Source organism: Vitis riparia, chromosome 16, assembly GCF_004353265.1.
Source record: "Vitis riparia cultivar Riparia Gloire de Montpellier isolate 1030 chromosome 16, EGFV_Vit.rip_1.0, whole genome shotgun sequence".
NCBI classification, from domain to species: Eukaryota; Viridiplantae; Streptophyta; class Magnoliopsida; order Vitales; family Vitaceae; genus Vitis; species Vitis riparia.
Window position 1 is genome coordinate 7,204,324 of NC_048446.1, and position 20,244 is coordinate 7,224,567.

At 33.9% G+C, this 20,244-nt stretch overlaps 1 protein-coding gene across 1 annotated transcript; it reads right to left on the reverse strand.

The window, feature by feature from the left end:
• Nucleotides 1-907: 907 nt before the first annotated feature.
• Nucleotides 908-19,208, reverse strand: LOC117933204 (LEAF RUST 10 DISEASE-RESISTANCE LOCUS RECEPTOR-LIKE PROTEIN KINASE-like 2.1). Its single transcript, XM_034854598.1, has 5 exons — nt 19,030-19,208; nt 18,790-18,864; nt 3,088-3,893; nt 2,842-2,889; nt 908-2,049 (listed from the first exon to the last, which is right to left on the reverse strand). The coding sequence occupies exons 1-5, from the start codon at nt 19,206-19,208 to the stop codon at nt 908-910; spliced, it is 2,250 nt and encodes a 749-aa protein (XP_034710489.1).
• Between the last annotated feature and the right edge of the window lie 1,036 nt (nt 19,209-20,244).

The window sequence follows — 20,244 nt, forward strand, 5'->3', positions numbered from 1 at the left end:
TTCTATATCTCCATGAATCAAGGAACTTTTGCTTGCATTATATCATTTGGTCTACGTATTGAAACTAATAACATTCGAGTATGTTACTTTTTGTCAAGCCTTGCATGAATTTCAAACTAAAACCATATATTTTTTATTTTTACTTGATTAGTCTTGCACACTTTTAAAAGTATTTGTTATTAACATAATATTTTTTCTAAGACAATTATGTTGGAAAGGAAAAGTGACATTTTTTTCTCTGTTCTTAACCTAAGCTTTTGCAATACACAAACATAAATCCTATTCTCTCTTTGCTTATGTTGCTATTCCAGCACCACCATTCTCATTGACTAAGAGCAATATGGCAGCCTTCCAACACGTAATATTTTTACTGCCCCAGTACCAGATTTACCCATAATATTCCCCTATAAAAAGTAGTTTCTGCCTTTCCTGCATCTCACATGGTTAAAGGAGCTGAAACTCTTTTTAAACTAGGTGTTGGATCTTATAATAAGACAACCCTTTGTCAGGGTATTTCATATTCATATTCATTTCATTCAAAAATAAAAATTAAATAAACAACCCCATTTAGAGGCAGAAGTTACATCAATTTAGCATTGGAATTTTCATCATATAAAAATGCATTCCTATCAATCATCCTAGATGTCAACTAAGAAGAAATGCTGAAAATTGGCCTATGAATTTTGAATTGTGAGGGTTGCTGCTAATCAATGCATTACAAAATAAATTACTCAAACCACTGCAAGCTTTATAGCTATGTATACTCAAGAATTTAAAAACAAAGGGAATTGGCTTACATGTTGTTTAGATGGCACATTAATTTGCATATATATATATATATATATATATATAGAGAGAGAGAGAGAGAGAGAGAGAGAGAGCATTTTCAAGTAGATACATTGTTGAGCTATCTCCCATCTAAGCTAATTGTAATACTTGCATTATGAGAGGAAATTTGATCCCCCATTGGTTTGTTCTCCCGATCCAAAGCTGATATTTCATGAGAATATAAGGTAGGTTTAGGAGGTAGTTGCAATAGTTCAACATCACCATCCAACATGTCAAGTGCTTTGCTCATAGAAGGACGGTCCATGGGCTTCATTTGCACACACCACAATGCAACTATGACCATCTTCCATATATATTTCTTTTCATCCTCTGTGACATCTCCCATTTCCATATCTTCTCCTTGTTCAATTTGATCATAAATCCATGACGGGAAGAATAATTCACTTAGATCTTGCTCTTGATGTCTACTAAAATGTCTTTGTTTTCCCACCATTTCCATCAACAACATTCCAAAACTATAAACATCAGCCTTATACGACACATGTCCAATGTTTTTATAAAACAACTCTGGAGCAATGTATCCTAATGTTCCTCGAGCTGCAGTGAGAGATACAACACTTTCATTTGTTGAATATAGTTTTGCAAGGCCAAAATCCGAAACTTTTGGTGTAAAGTCTTCATCCAAAAGAATATTGTGTGGCTTGATATCAAAATGCAGAATTTGCATGTCACACCCTTGATGTAAGTAATCAATCCCACGCCCTACTCCAAGTGCAATTTTGTACAATCTGTCCCAACTTAAAGGAATGTGTTTTTCTCCTTTAAGGAAGATAAACTTATCAAGTGACCCATTTGGCATAAAGTCATATATAAGGGCCCATTTTGATCCTTCTACACAAAATCCAACCAGTTGTACTATATTGACATGGTAAATCCTTCCAATTGTGGCGATTTCATTGATAAAATCTTGTCCATTGGCTTTTGACATGACCAATACTTTTACTGCTACAATGCGGCCACTCTGAAGTATTCCTTTGTACACAGAGCCAAAGCCTCCTTGGCCTAACTTATTCTTGAAATTGTTGGTTATTTTCTTTAAATGTGAATATGAGTACCTGATGGGTTGGAGATTCTTGTGATTTTGAAGAAACTCTTCAATATCATCATCTAATGATAAATGTCTCTGTCGAAACTTGTAGATTAAATAGCCCAAAAGACAAGATATCCCAAGTAGAAAGCGTCCTCCAATGATTGCTATGACTAATAGATCAACATGAAAAAATGAATGTTTTAGAATTTATAATCATAGGCATTTAGTTATCAAATCAAACAAATACATTTGTTTCAATGGGAGAGGAAATCGGATGCACTTGCTTGCAAAAATTTCAATTTTCAGTATTTTGAATTCATTATATTCCATGGACTTGGATTAAATGAAATGCTTTCAAATTCAAAAAGATAATTCCATGGAAAAAGTAAAATTTTGAATTTCATTGTACTGAAATTTCAATTCAAATCCAATTTCGATCAACCGAACCAAGAGAAATCCTTTATTCAAGCAAAAGAATTTTGCAATCTGCAATCTTGAAAGCAAGAATTATTCCCGATGATAGACAAAAAACTGATCATGTTCATCCCACACCAAAGTAAGAATCGGAACTTTGAAGTCTTACCAGTCTTTCCACGAAACCAGGCACCTAATAAGAGAGAACATAGACTAAATTAGAAATGAGACACGTAAAAGAGGGATTGTTATTATTAGAGAAAAAGTAAATACAACATTAGAAAATATGAAGCATGATGATGAAAGGTTCAATTTGTAAATCATGGAAAATGATGGAAACAATTTCAAGGAAACAATTCCAAGATTTTTAAATAAAATGAACTCTAAATAATTGGAACTATTAAGGATTACCTTGGGTTGGAGGTATAAGCGTATTGACTGTTAACAAGAGAAGATACAAAATTCAAAATGAGAAAGGCATAAGAAGAAAGATATAGTTGGCAAAAGCTAAAAATGAAAGACGATAAAAGAAACTCCAAAGGCCTTACGAAAAAACAACCCCACTGACACCAGTACATCTTTCAACTTCTGAAGCCCTGCATGATTTAACCAAGCAACTAAAATTAGTAATAGAAATTGAAGACCCTTGCGAACATAAGATTGCATTTGGTTATCCTATTTACTTGTTATTGCAATGTATAGTTGGATTTCCAATGATTTTATTTTTTCTTTTTTGTTTTAAAATTGATATAAGTGTTCATCAGCCATTTGATTTGAAAATTTTCAGCACTTACAGTTTCTTCTATCATCATCCAGGCATCGTATAGTGTTGTTGCTGAAATTTGGTTTGCACCAGCTGTGATTCGCTGTGCATTCAAGGCAGCGGGAGGTCAAAAATGAAAGCTGGAGCCCCATAAGCAGCTTTTCTTGCAAATCTGAGCTTGAAAGATTGCAGGGCTCTGAAACAGCCATGAAACTGCGAGTAACAACAGTCGAGCCAATGGTGCACGAATATGGAAGATCTTTCACCTGCTTGTAGCCTCCAGCGAGCGCATAAGCATATGGTTGTGAGGAAGAGAAAGTAGCATCGGTGCGGTTGCAGGGAACAATAGGAATGTAGTATTGATCAAAGATTGGTCTTGCACAGTTCATCAAAAGTACAGTATCCGGTTCATGAAGATATTTATACTCATATACATATAGATCATCTATTGTCAAGGAATAGAGAGGAAGGGAGAAACAGTTGCTCTTCTCTAGCCCAACAACTACAACTCTGATGGTATAGTTATCGTAGTTGATCTCCGCAACATGGTATTTCCCATATAAGATTGTACGGCTGTTTTCACAAGCCAATTCGTATGCAGGATCAGGATGACCACAGCCAAGCGGGTCACCTTTTAATCGAAATGGGTAGCTGATGTTTTGAATATCTCCGCAAGAAGAGGGCCTGCAGGGCTGGTTTTCACTAGCAGCGCAAAATGAAAGAAAACTAAAGTGGAGGAGTGTTATGAGGCCTACCCCCACAAGTTTTGCTTCTCTCAGCATCATAAGTTCAGATGCAGAGAGAGACGCTTCTTTGGTTTGGGGCATCCCCAAGTTTCTGAAGATAAAATTACAACCCAAGGAGCAAAGCTGCTTAGAAATCAACTTTCTAGCCACTTGATTTGTCTATGCATTGGTGTCACAATCAACTACCCAAAATCTTCCCTTTTTTTTTTCCCTTCATATTTGGCCGGCGGCTCATCATCAACGTAAAACCAAACTAAGCACATTGGAGTTATAAGGAAACCTTGTCTATCAAACCACAACTAAGTACATTGAAGTTATCAGAAAACCTTGTCTATCAAACCACAACTAAGTACATTGGAGTTATCAGGAAACCTTGTCTATCAAACCAAAACCAAGTACATTGGAGTTATTAGGAAACCTTGTCTGTATATATAATATATATATATACTTGGAAAACAAAAATGTTTTTAATTTCATAATAATAATTAAAATAACTAAATATAAAACTAATTATTTTCAATAAAAAAATTTCCTAATATCAATTTTTGAACTCAAGGTATGTGCAAAATGACGTGGTTTATAGTCAAAATGATTTTGTTTTGAAGTATTAAAACAAATGAAATCAATTAGTTAATCCGTCGGGCCAACCACTAGGTCGGCTAACTCATGACCAAGTCAACATTAGAATATAATTAAACTTTACTTTGAATAAGGATTGGAAGTCCAACCAATTGGATTTGGGGGTCGGGCCTAATTTTTAAAAGTATGTTGAGTTTTTATAGTCAAACTATATTATTTTGAAGTATTAAAAAAATGGAACTGGCCGATTAATTCATTGGACCAACCACCAAGTCAGCTAACTCATGATCAGTCAGCATTTGGATAGAACTAAACTATACTCTAAACAAGAAAGGAATTTGATTGGCGGGTCAACCGGTTGAACTAGGGGGTGTTGTCTGATTTTTAAAATTATGTGGAGCTTTTTAGTCAAAATGATATTGTTTTGAAGTATTAAAAAAAATGGAATTGACCAGTTAATTCATTCGGGAAACCACCAAGTCCACTAACTCATGACCAAGTTAACATTTGAATAGAACTAAACTTTATCCTGAACAAGAAAGCAATTTGATTGTAAGTCCAACTAGTTGGACTAAGGGGTCTAGCACAATTTTTAAAAATATGTCGAGTTTTTATAGTCACAATGATATTGCTTTGAATTCTTAAAAAAAATGGACTCCACCAATTAATTCATTGTGCTAACCACAAGTCAGCTAACTCATGACCAAGTCACATTTGAATAGGACTAAACTTTATTCTGAACAAGAAAGGAATCTAATTAGCAATCCAGCTAGTTGGACTATTGGGTCTGGCCTGATTTTTAAAATTATGTCGACTTCCCATGGTTTGATTCTTTAATATATATATTGTATATAAAAAGAATAGAGGCCCTTAGATAGAAATCAAGAAATGCAATTCTTCATCTATAAAGAACTTGAAAAGGGTTTGATAGCACCACTTTTCCTCTTCTTAATAATGACGATGCACTATCCTTAAAGTAGATCCACCCTCCTTGAAGACAAGCTTGATGCACTAGGGAGCTAATGGTCTACTTCCAAGATTCAACAGACAATGGATCTCACCTTGGGTGCACTTTGCATATGAGAATTATACAGCCTGGGTTTTTAACAAATCCTCCAGATAGGTGCAGAAAATACAACAACCACAATGATAGTGAAGATGGATGCTGGATAGGATATGCAGCAGGTGCAGCAGCTACAGTAGTTAGTGCAGGCTTGGGGCTGTTGCAATGACGAATGCAGGGGTAATCAGTAGAGAACACAAAAAGGCTCTAGATGTAGAATAGAGAATAAGAGAACAGAGAAATGACTATGTTGAGAGCTGAGAGGGTGATCTTCTTTTATATGTGAGGTCCCAATAGGTTTCTCCCATAGAATCAGAACCACGGAGCCATTATCGTACAAAACCTGAGACTGGCCACTTCGTTTCCCGGAAGAAACAACCCACTAGAAGACTCAGACAAATAAAAGACTAACTTAAATGAGAAATAAAGAAATAATTTTTTCTTTAAAAAAAATTATTTTGAATTTCGTAAAAAGTAGCCAAACTCGTGAAGCCTACACCTCTCTACAAGCCTATTAAGCAAAGGAAAGTTGGTTAGTACATATACCTACTTAAGGTGTTGCTCTTTTTCCCATGTGGGATAAGCAAAAACACCAAAAGCGCACTCTCTTTTACTATACACTCTTCCAACAATCCCTCACAGAGTGTATAAGTAAAAAAGGAAAGTATGGAGGGAAATAGAATCCAATGCATCAACACAAGTGCATTAATACTAATGCCCAAAGGCTATGAACTAGTTTTTAGATAAATAAGTATTGAACCACAAAAATATGGTGAAAAAAATTTCTATGAACCAATGTTTCTTGATGTAATTTAAGGGACCTTTTATCAACATTGGTTTCTCAACTACGAGTTATACAAATGGGTTGGCGCAAATAGGTCATGCGCCTTACTTGGATATTCATGAGAGCTCTAGAAAATCTGCCTAAGTTCTCACAATTAAGGAGCAGGCCCACCTCCACTCTCATATAAATGAATCCATGAAGTATGTTCTGCATTAAACATACCACCCATAAGGAATATGATATTCGTTAAGAGTAAACACTCAACCTAAATCAATGCAAAATACGCTCCATCTACACTATAGGGATAGACTTTCATACAAGTACTATAACTGATAGAGCCCCTCAAGCTAACAAGTGATTTGTTCTTACCCATATGAACCTACTTCATGGAATTTCCATTCTAACAGGTTAGGTTACTACCACTCTTGACTTCTATAATAGGCATAAGTCTCATCCCCCTCGATGTTTTTTCTACTAGTTTCTTAGCTAGTGGTTTGGTTAAAGGATTGACCAAATTCAACTCTAACCAAACAAATTCTAGGGATATAACAGGCATATATGCTTGTTTTTCCCATTAAATATTTTACTCTTAGCCTTAGCAATCGAAGTTTGGCTATCACAATGCATGACACAGATAATGTTAGTCTCGTCCATAAAAAAAAATCTGCTAAGAGGTTTGTAAGGCACTCAGCCTTAGAACTTGCCTTTTCTAAGGCAATAAACTCAGTCTCCATAGTAAATCGAGTAATGCAAGTTTGCTTGGTAGACTTCCAAGAAATTACACCTCCTCTAAGGGTAAAAATATACCCACTAGTGGATTTCATCCCATCTGAATCAAATATCCAATTTGTATCACTAAATCCTTCAAGGACACTTGGAAATCCACTATAGTACAAACCATAGTTAATGATGCCTCTCAAATACTTAAGTACCTACTAATAGCAATCCAATGGTCCTGATTAGGACTTTGGGTGTACTGACTCAACCTACCTACTACATCAACAATGTCCAATATAGTTCATTAAGTACATTAGGCTCCCTATAATACGAGCATACTTAGTTTGGGCAACACTATGTTCTCTATTTTTCTTCAACTATGAGTTGGGATCATGCGGAGTTGACACTAGTTTACAACCAAAGGGTTCAAACTTCCTTAAGATCTTTTCAACATAGTGCTCTTCAGAGAGTTTAAGCCCATTAGGCATTATAGTGATCTTGATTCCTAGAATCACTTCTACTTCTCCTATGTCTTTCATGTCAAACTTAGATCCTAGGAATTTCTTAATCTCACAAACGGCCTCTAGGTTAGTTCCAAAAATCAGCATGTCATCAACATAGTATCAATAAGAATTTTCAATGTGTGCTTTCTCATTTATCCCTACAACCCTTTACCTTTCTTCTTCTTAATTGTGGCTAATCCTGGTTTGAGATATCTTGCAAGGAAAAAGAAAAACCACCAAAAGAAAGGAAATAGAATCAAAATCAATAACATTTGAATTGACTAAACATTTGAATTGCTAAATTTCTTCTCTAAGCACTCCATTAATCCGATGGTTCAATTATAGCTATTGGTTCACCTACAACTTGGTGGTCTTGCACATCGAACTCTTGTTCCAATGGGTCCATAGACATCTCTCTTTTTATGAGATTATGAAGAAGACAACAAGCAAGAATGAGTTTACATTGTATCTTCACTGGATAGAAACAAGCGCTCTTAAGTATAGCCCAACGTAGTTTGAGCACACCAAAACATCTCTCAATAACATTTCTTGCGACAAAATGTTTTATGTTGAAAAACTCCTCATGGGTTGTTGGCATGTGTTCCTCTCTCTATATGGGGCAAGAAATCTCTCTCCATTTGTATAGCTATCATCAATAAGATAGTAATAACCTAAAATGAATATTCCAAAATATATTTTAAAAAATAAATCATATATTAAAAAAATTAATAATTTATAAGAAACACATAGTTACCATGTGGCACTGTTAGTCCATTTCCCCTAGTAACTGCATCTCGAAGCACTTGGGAATCAAAGGTTGATCCCATCCAACCTAGTAATCTATAAATAAACTACATATCCTAAGAACAAGCTCCTATGACATTTGTTGCAATTTCATTCTTCCTTGTTCGATATTTGGGCTTGTCTCTATCAGGTACATTCACTTGAATGTATGTTCCATCTAAAACTCTTAGACAATTCTATACAAATAAAAGAATTAGTATTGCTATATTATGAATTAATTACATCTACATAAACTAAATTTATATTTTATATTCCTTAAACCATTTCTATCTCTCATATGTGGAGCTCTTAGAGACCGGTTCTTGAATTTTTAGTAATACTCCTTGTAGGGGAATAACCACATTCAATACTGCATTGAAATGCCTACTAATAGATTCTTGATCTAAACCTTAAGGATCAAAATTTTATTACTCGATTCTTTACATGATGTGCAAGAATATGTAAAAATAAGGCAACCATTTCTTCTACATCAACATATCTTCAATCCTTTAATTTACCAATAGTAGAAGGATAGAACATAACAGGATGAAAATATATCTATCCATCCTAAGTTGCTTCATACATGCTATATCACTCCCATAAATTAATCAATTAAGATTTTCAACTCACAAAAACACTTTATTTGCAGGTCTTTCCATTAGTGTCCATTTCTAATAACACTTCCTTGTAGTAGTACAAAGTTCAGTAAACATACTAAGTATATTCACTATGACATATTGAATCAGGGTAAGTTTTTTTCTCCTTTCCATTTCAATAAGGTCCATAGCTATGCAAGAGTCTTAATCACAAGGGTGAAAAAAAAAAAAAAAAAAAAAAACCATTTTATGTTTTTAATAATAATAATAATAAATTAAATATTGTCTATAATTTATTTGATAAATTATAAAGAAAAGGTGTTTTGCTACTATAGAAAAAACCCATGATGCAAACAATTGTCGATCCATTTCATTAAGTTTTGCTTTGAATTTAATTATCTTTATAGTTGATGACAATGACTAATCAACTTTAGAATGAAATTTTGTAATGGAGCTTAACACTTCCTTGAGAAGAGTGGTATACAGGAGAGGTTCCCATCCAAAATCAAAATAATAAATAAAAATATTAGAAAATTCAAAATCCTATTCTTATGTCCCTTTCTTCGTAGTTTCATAAACCAAGGCAAAATCCTAGCCAGTTTGTATTGAAGATCAATAACACAAATGCAAATACAAATTGAAGGAAAGTTAAAAATGATGAACAAATTATCGTAATTCAACTAGAATTAGACCATAAGATAAATAGTGATTAAAATGGAAAATGAAAGCAAAATAGTTGTCTTTCTGAAGAGAAAATACAAGTAATAGTGAAGAAAAACTGAAAATCCAAGAAAGTACTAGCATTTACAAAAATGCAAAGAAAATTTGATGGAGCAATTTTTCAAAGCCTTGCAAAGTGCAAGCCTTTATGCTGTGTCAGAAGGTAACAAAAAATAAAACAAGGGTTCAACACTCTGTTATGACAAAAAGTGCTAAGAAAGTGAACTATTGGGGCCCAACCCCAAAATTCCACTCAATCAACAATGGTCAAAGTCATCATTAGACAATAAAATGTAGCCTGCAACTTTCTACCACTAAAGTAAATAAAAGAATAAAGCAATACTCAAGTACCAACAATAAACTAAAAGGATCATGATATAGCAAACTTTAAGTTAGGTTCTATGCTAAACGGAAGATATGCCCCGATGGGGCCAATCGACCTCCAAGGCCTCGCAAGTTCCCCTTCCAACTAGAATACCAGCCTTATCATTATTGATAAAGATAATTATGGTAATAGCAACAACAACATTTCCAAAAGATATTATTCTGATGCACCCAATAAAAGAGATTCCAAAGAAAATTATGGCAAAATAAGAATTCCTCAAATCAAGGCTTGATCATTGTATATATTCTTTGTAATTACTGTAGACTAGAATTTTCGATAGGAACATTTTTTAGTATTGCTATATACATCAAGTCAACACTCATGTATATTTAAACATAGTATCAATAAGAATTTTCAATGTGTGCTTTCTCGTTTATCCTTGCAGCCCTCTGCCTTTCTTCTTCTTCTAGTATCAAAGCCTTCCCGTAACACACCAAAAACCATGACTGGTTCATCAGTTTCTTTTCTATCAATTCAATAGCCTCTCTTCTCTTTGATTCTGAAAATCAAATCATCACCATTGATGTTGCTTTTCAAACCCCCTTGAAACTTACATCCAACAACTATACTACTTGGAGAGCACAATTCAACTCGTTGGTTGTTGGTCTTAATCTCAAAGTTTATATTGATGGATCAACCCCTTGTCCATCAAAAACCATAACTGAGAATAATACTGAAATTCCTAACCCTGCTTACCTATTTTGGATTCGTCAAGACTAGCTCATTTTTAATGCAATTTTGGGTTTTGTTTCTGAATATATTTCTCCTTTCATTACACTGTTCATTACACTGTCTGAATCATCCCAAGCAGCCTAGAAGAAACTTGCCACTACATATGCCAAACCATCCCATACTTGGATCCATCATCTAAAGGAAAATCTTACTCATCTTTCACATGACACTCTCACTATTACTCGGTACATGCAACAATCAAAAGATTATGATGATGCTCTAGCACTTGTTGATGCCCCAATTGGTGAAACCTTCCTCATTATACACATTCTTGATGGTCTCAATAGTGAATTCAAGGAGATTGTTGTTGTTGTGAGAGCATGTGAGACCTCTATTACCTTCAAGGAACTTCATGACAAACTACTTGCTCATGCAGGTTATCTCAAAAGCGAAGGCTTGAAACAAAACAAAACAACATCACTGCATATATAGCAACCAAATAGAATCCCAATAATTGAAGCAACTACAACCCCTATAAGTAAGGTAGATTTTACAATAGTGGTGGTAATAGCTATACTAAATAAAGTCAGAATCCAAATAGAAACTCTAACCCAAAGCCTTATAAAGGGTATTGTCATCTATGTGATGAATAGGGTCATACAGCTAAGCATTGCCTGAGGTTTTGTGTCTTTCCATCGTCATTGTAGCCACAATTGCAATAATTTTTTCAACAGTTTTCACAACCTCCACTCAACTATCAACCGTCTTTCTTTTCTTTCCAACTAAGAGCTCGCTTTGTAGCATAATCAAATGGCTCTAATGTAGGATGGTTGATGGATTCTGGTGCGTCTCATCATGTCACTTCTGACTTGCAAAATATGTCTCTTCACTCAGAATATGATGGTACTGACGACATAGTGATCGATAATGGTACTAGTTTGCACATAACTCACACTGGTTTTACCACACTTTTTTCTCCCTATTCTAATTTCTCTCAACCTTTTACCCTTTCTAATGTCCTTTGTGTTCCATCAATGAAAAAGAATTTAGTATCTGTTTCTAAATTTTGTCAATCTAACCATGTCTTAGTTGAGTTTCTACCTTTTTCTTTTGTAGTGAAAGATCTTCAAACGGGGCACCACTAGTGATAGGGCGTAATCGAGATGGAGTCTATGAATGACCATCACGTGTGACTTCATCGACAACTATCCTTGCGTTTGCCATCTTGAAACCTCTTTAAAGTAATGACACAATCGTCTTGGCCATCCCTTCATCAAAATTCTCCAATAAATTGTCTCATCTGATAAGTTACCTTTGTCTTCTTCCTTACGTGGTGAAGTTGCTTGTAATGCTTGCAAATGTAATAAGTTGCATAAAATTCCTTTTTATGTTTCTACTTTGACAAGTCACGTACCTCTTGAATTAATATGTTCAGATGTTTTGGGTCATCTCCTATTCAATCATTTGATGGTTTTCGTTATTATGTTTTGTTCATTGACCATTTCACAAAATATTTATGGTTGTTTCCAACTAAATTCAAATTGGATGTTCCCACTGTGTTCAAAAAGTTTAAATTGGTAGTTGAAAAATATTTTCAAAAACCAATCATTTCCTATGGTGGAGGTGAGTTTATTACTCTTAAAAAAAAAAAAAAAAATGAATCTCATGGTATAAGTCATTTTATCATGCCTCCATATACACCTGAACATAATGGACTCTCTGAATGTCGTCATCACCACATTAGAGAAATTGGTCTCACACTCCTGACACAAGCCTCTCTCCCTTTTCAATTTTGGTCTTATGCCTTCATGACTATTGCATACCTTATCAACCACATGCCCACTTTCACATTATCTTTTCACACTCCTTTTGCAAAATTGTTTGGTTGCTCCCCGAATTAGTCAAAGTTGAGGGTTTTTGAGTCCCTTTGTTATCCTTGGTTGAAGCTATACATTAAACATAAACTTGACCCAAGGTCGAAACCATGTGTTTTTCTTGGTTACTCAAAGAATCAAAGTGCCTATTGTTGCTTTGATCCTTCCACAAAACATTTTTACATATCTCGACATGTTGATTTTCTTGAAAATATCTTTCCTTATTCTTTGTTTGACCAAAACTTGTCCAGATTAACACTGGACAATGTTCGGAATGGGTACCAACCAGTCAACCCCACACCTTTATTTTCCATTGTGATTCATAATCTCTCTCAACCTTCTCAACCTCTCCTCATTGATTCTTCTTCTTCCCTTATTCACAAATCCCTTGGGTCATTCTCTCCATTGCCTATAGGCTCCCACATTCCCTCTTGCCCATCTCTCTCTTGTCATCTTTATCATTGTCAGATTCTACTCCTTCCCTAGTGATGCTCTTGTTCATGAAAAGCCCTTTTCCACTAAACCTCGCCCACCTCTCATTCATCAGAGTGTACCACAACAGATATGTTATTATCCTCCTACTCGTACTCACCCCATGGTTACATGTTCTTAAAATAATATTTTCAAACCTAAAACCCTTTTTATTTCTACCCTTTCTGTACCCCATTCTCTTATTGAACCTACTTGTGTCTCAACATAACCTCATTGGTTGCAAGTGGGTTTTTCGAGTTAAGAAAAATCTTGATAGCTCAATTTCTAAATAAAATGCCCGTCTTATGGTCGAAGGCTTTCACCAACGACCTGGCCTTGACTACATCGACACTTTTAGTTCACTTATCAAGCCTACCATTGTTCGCCTTGTTCTTTGCCTTACACTTTCACAAAATTGGTCTATTTAGCAACTTGATGTGAATAATGCATTTCTTCATGGTTCTCTTTCAAAAGATGTTTACATGAATCAACCACCTGACTTTGTTCATCCAAATTTCCCTGATCATGTCTGCAAATTATAAAAGGCTTTGTATGGACTCAAACAAGCTCCCCGTGCAAGGTATAATGAGTTGAAATTTTTTTTCCTCTCTACTGGTTTCTTTAATGCTCGATCAAACACCTTCTTATTTATTTATGCTTATGATGGCATCATTGCTTATTTGCTTGTTTATGTGGATAATCTTATTCTCATTGATAATTACTACTTTTTTCTTATAAGTTTTGTCCAACGGTTATCTACAAGGTTTCCCATTAAAGATCTTTGGGCACTTCATTACTTCTTAGGTGTTGAAGTTCTTACCACTACACATGGGTTGTTACTTACTCAAAGTAAGTACATTTAGGATGTTCTTTCTTGTACCAAAATATCTGGTGCTAAGGAAGTTCACATTTCTCTTTCCACCAACTCCGTTTTATCTCTCCATGATAGTGCAAACCTTTCTGATGCTACTGAATATCGATAGGTTGTTGGTAGCTTATAGTACTTGTTTATTACACGTCCTAATATTTCTTTCACAATCAACAAACTCTCATAGTTCATGCATCAACCCACCACTGCCCACTGGGTTGCTATCAAACATCTTCTTTGTTACTTGAAATGTACCATCTCACATGGTCTCTTTTCACACAAGAACTCCCCACTTCATCTCCATGCCTTCTTTTATGCTAACTGGGCTGTGAATAAAGATGATAGGACGTCAACCATTGCCTATATTGTCTTCTTTTACAACAATCCAATTTCATGGGCTTCTAAGAAGTAATGCTTTGTTTCTCGTTCATCCATTAAGTAGAGTACCAAGCAGTTGCTTTTATTGCTACTAAACTTTCATGGATTCGTTCTTTACTCATGGAACTCACTGTCTCTTTTCCACAACAACCCACTATATACTATGATAATGTGGGGACCACCTACTTATGTGTCAATCCTGTTTTCCATTCTCGTATGAAACATGTTGAGATTGATTTTCATTTTGTCCATGACCAAGTCAGTAATGGCAATCTTAGTGTATCTCATGTCTCTTCCCAAGATCAACTTGTTGATGCCCTAACCAAGCCCCTATCACACCAACGATTACTCTTATTACGGTCCAAGATTGGTGTCCTCCCGGGATGGTCACCCTTGCAAGGGCATGATAGAGATAATTCTAGTAATAGCAACAACAACATTTCTAGAAGATATTATTCCAATGCACCCAATAAGGGAGATTCCAAAGAAAATTCTAATGCAATAAGAATTCCTCAAATCAAGGCTTGATCATTGTATATATTCTTTGTAATTACTATAGACTAGAATTTTCTATAGCAACATGTAGACCCTCAATTTTGTCCATTTAGCACATGTTTTAAAGTCCATTACCAATACTTTACAATAATCTCTTGGTAGCCCATAGCTACTCACGCTACTTACCTTTCTTGAGCCACCTCGGAGACTTTAGTTGAGGGGTTTACCTGGTTCCACATTATGACCTTGGCTGCCCTTCAAGTTTAGATTAGGCTTTACTTAAGTGCACTTCAAGTTAGACTTAGTTAGGCCCACCTAGTCTCACCCTAGGCCCACTTAGGTACACCTAGCCCACTTAGGTCCACCTTGACCCACTTGGGTCCACCTTGACCCACTTGGGTCCACCTTGACCCATTTAGGTCCACCTTGACCCACTTAGATTCACCTAAGCTCACTTAGGTCCACTTTAACCTACTTAGACTCACCTAAGCTCATTTAGGCACATCTAGGCCCACTTTGGTTTGCTAGGTCCACTTAGGCATCTTGGCCCACCTATGTTACCTTTTAGATAACTCCTGTATGACTTGCATAGTTCACATGATTTGTATTTCTTAACACTTGCATGAGCTTGATTTCTTATTCATTTATCTATTTATTTATTTATTTATTTATTTATTTATTATATTTGTTTAGCTATTTGTTTATTGTTATCTATTTATTTGTTTTTACAAGATTGCATGTGATCAATTATCTTATCTCTTTTTATGATTACTATTATTATTACTATTAAATGTTTTTAATAATATATACGTTAATAAATTTTTTTAGTAAGTTATTTTGTATTTTATTTTATTTTATTTGGTTATTTTCTTAAAGTGCTTTTAATATTTTTTTTTGGTAAGTTAAGTTTTTTAATATATATATATATATATATATATATATATATATACCAATTTGATAAGTTATTATTATTATTATTACCTTTAAAAAGGTTTGTTGATATTTTTTTTTATTTTTTTATTTTTGAATTATGATGTATATAAAATAGAAAAGCACTTTCCATAAAAGTTAAAATACCACTTTGCAATTAAAACATCACTTTCCATATATCCACGTACATAGCCCAAAAGGAAATCAAATATTTCATGAAAAGGATAGGTTGCCATATAAATGGAACAAAAAGGAATAGAAGCATGACGGTGGGGACTTTTTTCTTTAGAGGCAAACTTTTTCTTTGAGGGGGATCAACACACGCAAGAGTTTTTTTGGAGGGAGCGATAGAGGACTTGAAGGACTAATTGGGTTGCCATTTCGACACATCAAGGGAGTATTTTTCCGATACAATATAGGTTAGTTTTTGGATTTTTGATACAATGTTTCTTTTTAGTTTAGGTTTTATTTAATTGGTTTAATTAATTGTTTGTGATAAATTCTTTTAAATCTCGATTTTGAACAATCTTTTATTTTTCTTAGATTAAATGTCTCTCTTTTATGATTGCAATTCATTAGTTCTATGCTAGTTTATTTTAATCTACATGAAAGTTTAAATAAAGTTTATATTTTTAGTTTAATTTTAGTTTATTTTTAATTTGAATGAGTTATTGATCTTAAATCTATTAGTTTAATTGGACTTGTAAGGTAAAGTTTATATGTTTAGTTTATTTTTAATTTGAATGAGTTATTGATCTTAAATCTATTAGTTTAATTGGACTTGTAAGGTAAAGTTTATATTTTTAATTCCGATTAGTTTAAATTCTAGTTTATTTTTAATTTGAATGAGTTATTGATCTTAAATCCATTAGTTTAATTGGACTTGTAAGGTAAAGTTTATATTTTTAATTCCGATTAGTTTAATTTCTAGTTTATTTTTAATTTGAATGAGTTATTGATCTTAAATCCATTAGTTTAATTGGTCTTGTAAGGTAAAGTTTATATTTTTAATTCCGATTAGTTTAAATTCTAGTTTATTTTTAATTTGAATGAGTTATTGATCTTAAATCTTTTAGTTTAATTGGACTTGTAAGGTAAAGTTTATATCTTTAATTCCGATTAATTTAAATTCTAGTTTATTTTTAATTTGAATGAGTTATTGATCTTAAATCTATTAGTTTAATTAGACTTGTAAGGTAAAGTTTATATTTTTAATTCCGATTAGTTTAAATTCTAGTTTATTTTTAATTTGAATGAGTTATTGATCTTAAATCTATTAGTTTAATTGGACTTGTAAGGTAAAGTTTATATTTTTAGTTTAATTTTAGTTTATTTTTAATTTGAATGAGTTATTGATTTTAAATCTATTAGTTTAATTGGACTTGTAAGGTAAAGTTTATATTTTTAATTCCAATTAGTTTAAATTCTAGTTTATTTTTAATTTGAATGAGTTATTGATCTTAAATCTATTAGTTTAATTGGACTTGTAAGGTAAAGTTTATATTTTTAATTCCGATTAGTTTAATTTCTAGTTTATTTTTAATTTGAATGAGTTATTGATCTTAAATCTATCAGTTTAATTGGTCTTGTAAGGTAAAGTTTATATTTTTAATTCTGATTAGTTTAAATTCTAGTTTATTTTTAATTTGAATGAGTTATTGATCTTAAATCTATTAGTTTAATTGGTCTTGTAGGTAAAATTCATATTTTTAATTCCGATTAATTTAAATTCTAGTTTTTTTTTTAATTTGAATGTGTTATCGATCTTAATTCTTTAGTTTAATTGATCTTGTGAGGAAAAGTTTACATTTTTAATTCCAATTAGTTTAATTCTAGTTATTCATGTGTTTCTTAAAATCTAAATGTTAGTTTTTGGCTGATAATTTTGTTAGTTTATTTGATTAGGAAGTTATAAATTTGTTGCCTTAGTGATTGTTGGTCAAATTTTTTTTAGGGCCACTGGAAAACCCATGAGGGTTGGCCTTTACTCTTACCACTTTAATTGACAAGATTTTCTAAATCCTTTATTTCGTAATCTTTGTTTCCTTTTGTTTTGATTGATATTTTGTTTTCTATTTTTGTTATTTTAAAAATTAATTTCTTTTATTTTAAAACAAAACTCTTTTTCTAAAAAAAAACCCTTTTAAGAAATTTTTATTATTCATTTAAAGCCTCTAGAATCAAAATGTAGACCCTCAATTTTGTCCTCCTAGCACATATCTTATTACATACTTGTTCGATACTTTACAGTTAGCTCTTTGGTGGCCCATATCTACTCACGCTACTTACCTTTCTTGAGCCACCTTGGAGACTCTGGTTAAGGGATTGCCTAACCCCTTTATTATGACCCTTGGCAGTTTTGATTTAGACTTAAGTTTTCTATTCCTTTTTAGGATAGTTCTTAGACATGTTTAGGTCACCTAGACAATATCCTGATCACTTTAAAACACTTAGTTCATTAGGCACCCACTTAGGCCCGTATAAACACTTCAGCGGGCTTAATTTATATATATATATATATATATATATATATATATATATATATATAACTCTTATTATTATTATTATTATTATTATTATTATTATTATTATTATTGCATGTATTCGATAATTATATTTATTTTTGTTTTCATTTTTTACTCTTTATTTGTTTATTATCATTATTGTCATTATTATTATTATTACTATTTTCTATTTTTTATTTTTATTTTATTTATTCACTTATCTAATAGGAAATTGCTTGAATTGTTTAGACTCCAAAATGTGCATATAACCCTTTTATTTAATGAGGGATATAGAATCTAGTCTCTACTTGTTCTCTTTCTTTTCTTTTAAATCGTATTTTATTTTATTACCAATCTCATTATTCCCATTAGTTTATTCTCTTTTCTTCTATTTTATTATTTTTTATTTTTTATTTAATTTTACTCTGTTTTGCATGAGGAAATTATTGAGAGAGCTTGCTACTGTTAAAGATAGAGCTGTCCGGTTTGAAGTACCAGAAGATATTAAATCCTAAAGCCTTGATTTTAGAGCAGACCACTTGCACGACAATGGTAGCCCCATATGGGAAGAAAGCCAGGGCCTCTCACATCATCTCATCCTCCCAACCCCATCTGCCCCCTTTGTCTCTGCAACAAAACCAGGCACCTATGCACACCATCATCACCTGCGGCCAATAACTGCTTCATCCAAACACCCAGACTCGTATATATCAAGTTTATATATGTTTTCTATATAACAACTGTTCCAGGGAACCAAACATAGAAAGAGGAAGTGAGAAAAAGTGTGAGAAAGTGAGAGAAATTGAAAAGATAGAAAAGAAGGTTTGTATGTAAATGCATCTGAAGAAATCTCAGGCACGGATCGGAGAAGAAAGCAGTGGCGTCTCTCCCGATTACAACCCAACCCCACCACGATTTCCTCCTCCTCCAATTCAGTTTCAGACCCATTCGACACAACAGAGCAAAACTCATCTCCCCCCAAATCAGCCACAAGCTCACGCCCGAATCTCTTCTTCTCGATACCCATCGAAGCAAACCCATCAACATCAAAGTCATCACCAAACCCAATTTCATGAGCATCCATCCACGCCCAAAACCATTCTTTCGCATCCCCACAAGAGGCCTATAATGACTCAAATGCCCTCTGCTCTTTCCCATTCCCCAACGCTGTCCTCTCTTAATCACTACCACCGCCATCGCCACCAGCATCAGACACAATTGGATTCGCCGCTCCCATCTGCTTCTTAGTTGTTTGTTTGTACTTCTTTGGTCGCATTCGCAAAGGCATTGGCTCTCAAGCTCTTACACCATTTTCGCAATGCGGGTTCCTTGCGAATCCACTTACGGGTTTTTATTTTACTTTCTCTGTCACCCCTTTACTTCTTCACTTGGAGCCCTCGATTTCTTATCGGCGCTCGCTTTCTCGGCGGCTGTAGTGATTTCCCTCAATCTCGCGCTGCCTAGGCTGCCCTCAATTCGCGTTTTTCTTGCGCGCTCGCTCCCAATTAAGCTTTGTTCGTCGGCTTCTTCTACGTCGAAACCTTCTCAACCCGTGCTTTGGTCTATTGGATCAAAGCCCAAATCGGAGAAGAGAACAAATTCGGGTTCTTGGGTGCAAGTGTATACCAATGGGATGTGTATGAGGTTGAATTTCACAAAGGGAAGTGTTCAGGAAGTGGGGTTTATTATTATTATATGAGTGGGAGGTATGAGGAGGATCGGGACACTTACCAAACTGGACACGGGACGGTAGAAATCTCCAATGAGCCACCATATTAAAAAAAAGGAAATAGAATTTTCAATAGAAGGAAGGTTCTGCCATATAGAAGGAAGGTGCCGCCATATAAGAGAGAAAAAAAGGAGAACACACGGGGGACTTTTTGGCTTGGAGGAGAAGACTTTTTCTTTTTTGGAGCAAAAATTCACATACAAGGGTGGAGAGGACACATCAAGAGAGGATTTTTTCCGATACAAGACAGGTTCGTTTTCGATTTTTATACAGTATTTCTTTTTTTTTAGTTTGGGTTTTAGTTGATTGATTTAATTAATTGTTTGTGATAAATTCTTTTAAATCTCGATTTTGAACAATCTTTTATTTTTCTTAGATTAAATATCTCTCT

Coding starts and splice junctions, on each gene's coding strand:
- LOC117933204 (XM_034854598.1), bottom strand. CDS start 19,208: ATGGATGCTCATGAAATTGGGTTTGGTGATGACTTTGATGTTGATGGG. Junction 18,865..19,029: donor GAGGAGGAAATCGTGGTGGG/GTTGGGTTGTAA, acceptor TCCCTGGAACAG/TTGTTATATAGAAAACATAT. Junction 2,890..3,087: donor GGATGATGATAGAAGAAACT/GTAAGTGCTGAA, acceptor TAAATCATGCAG/GGCTTCAGAAGTTGAAAGAT.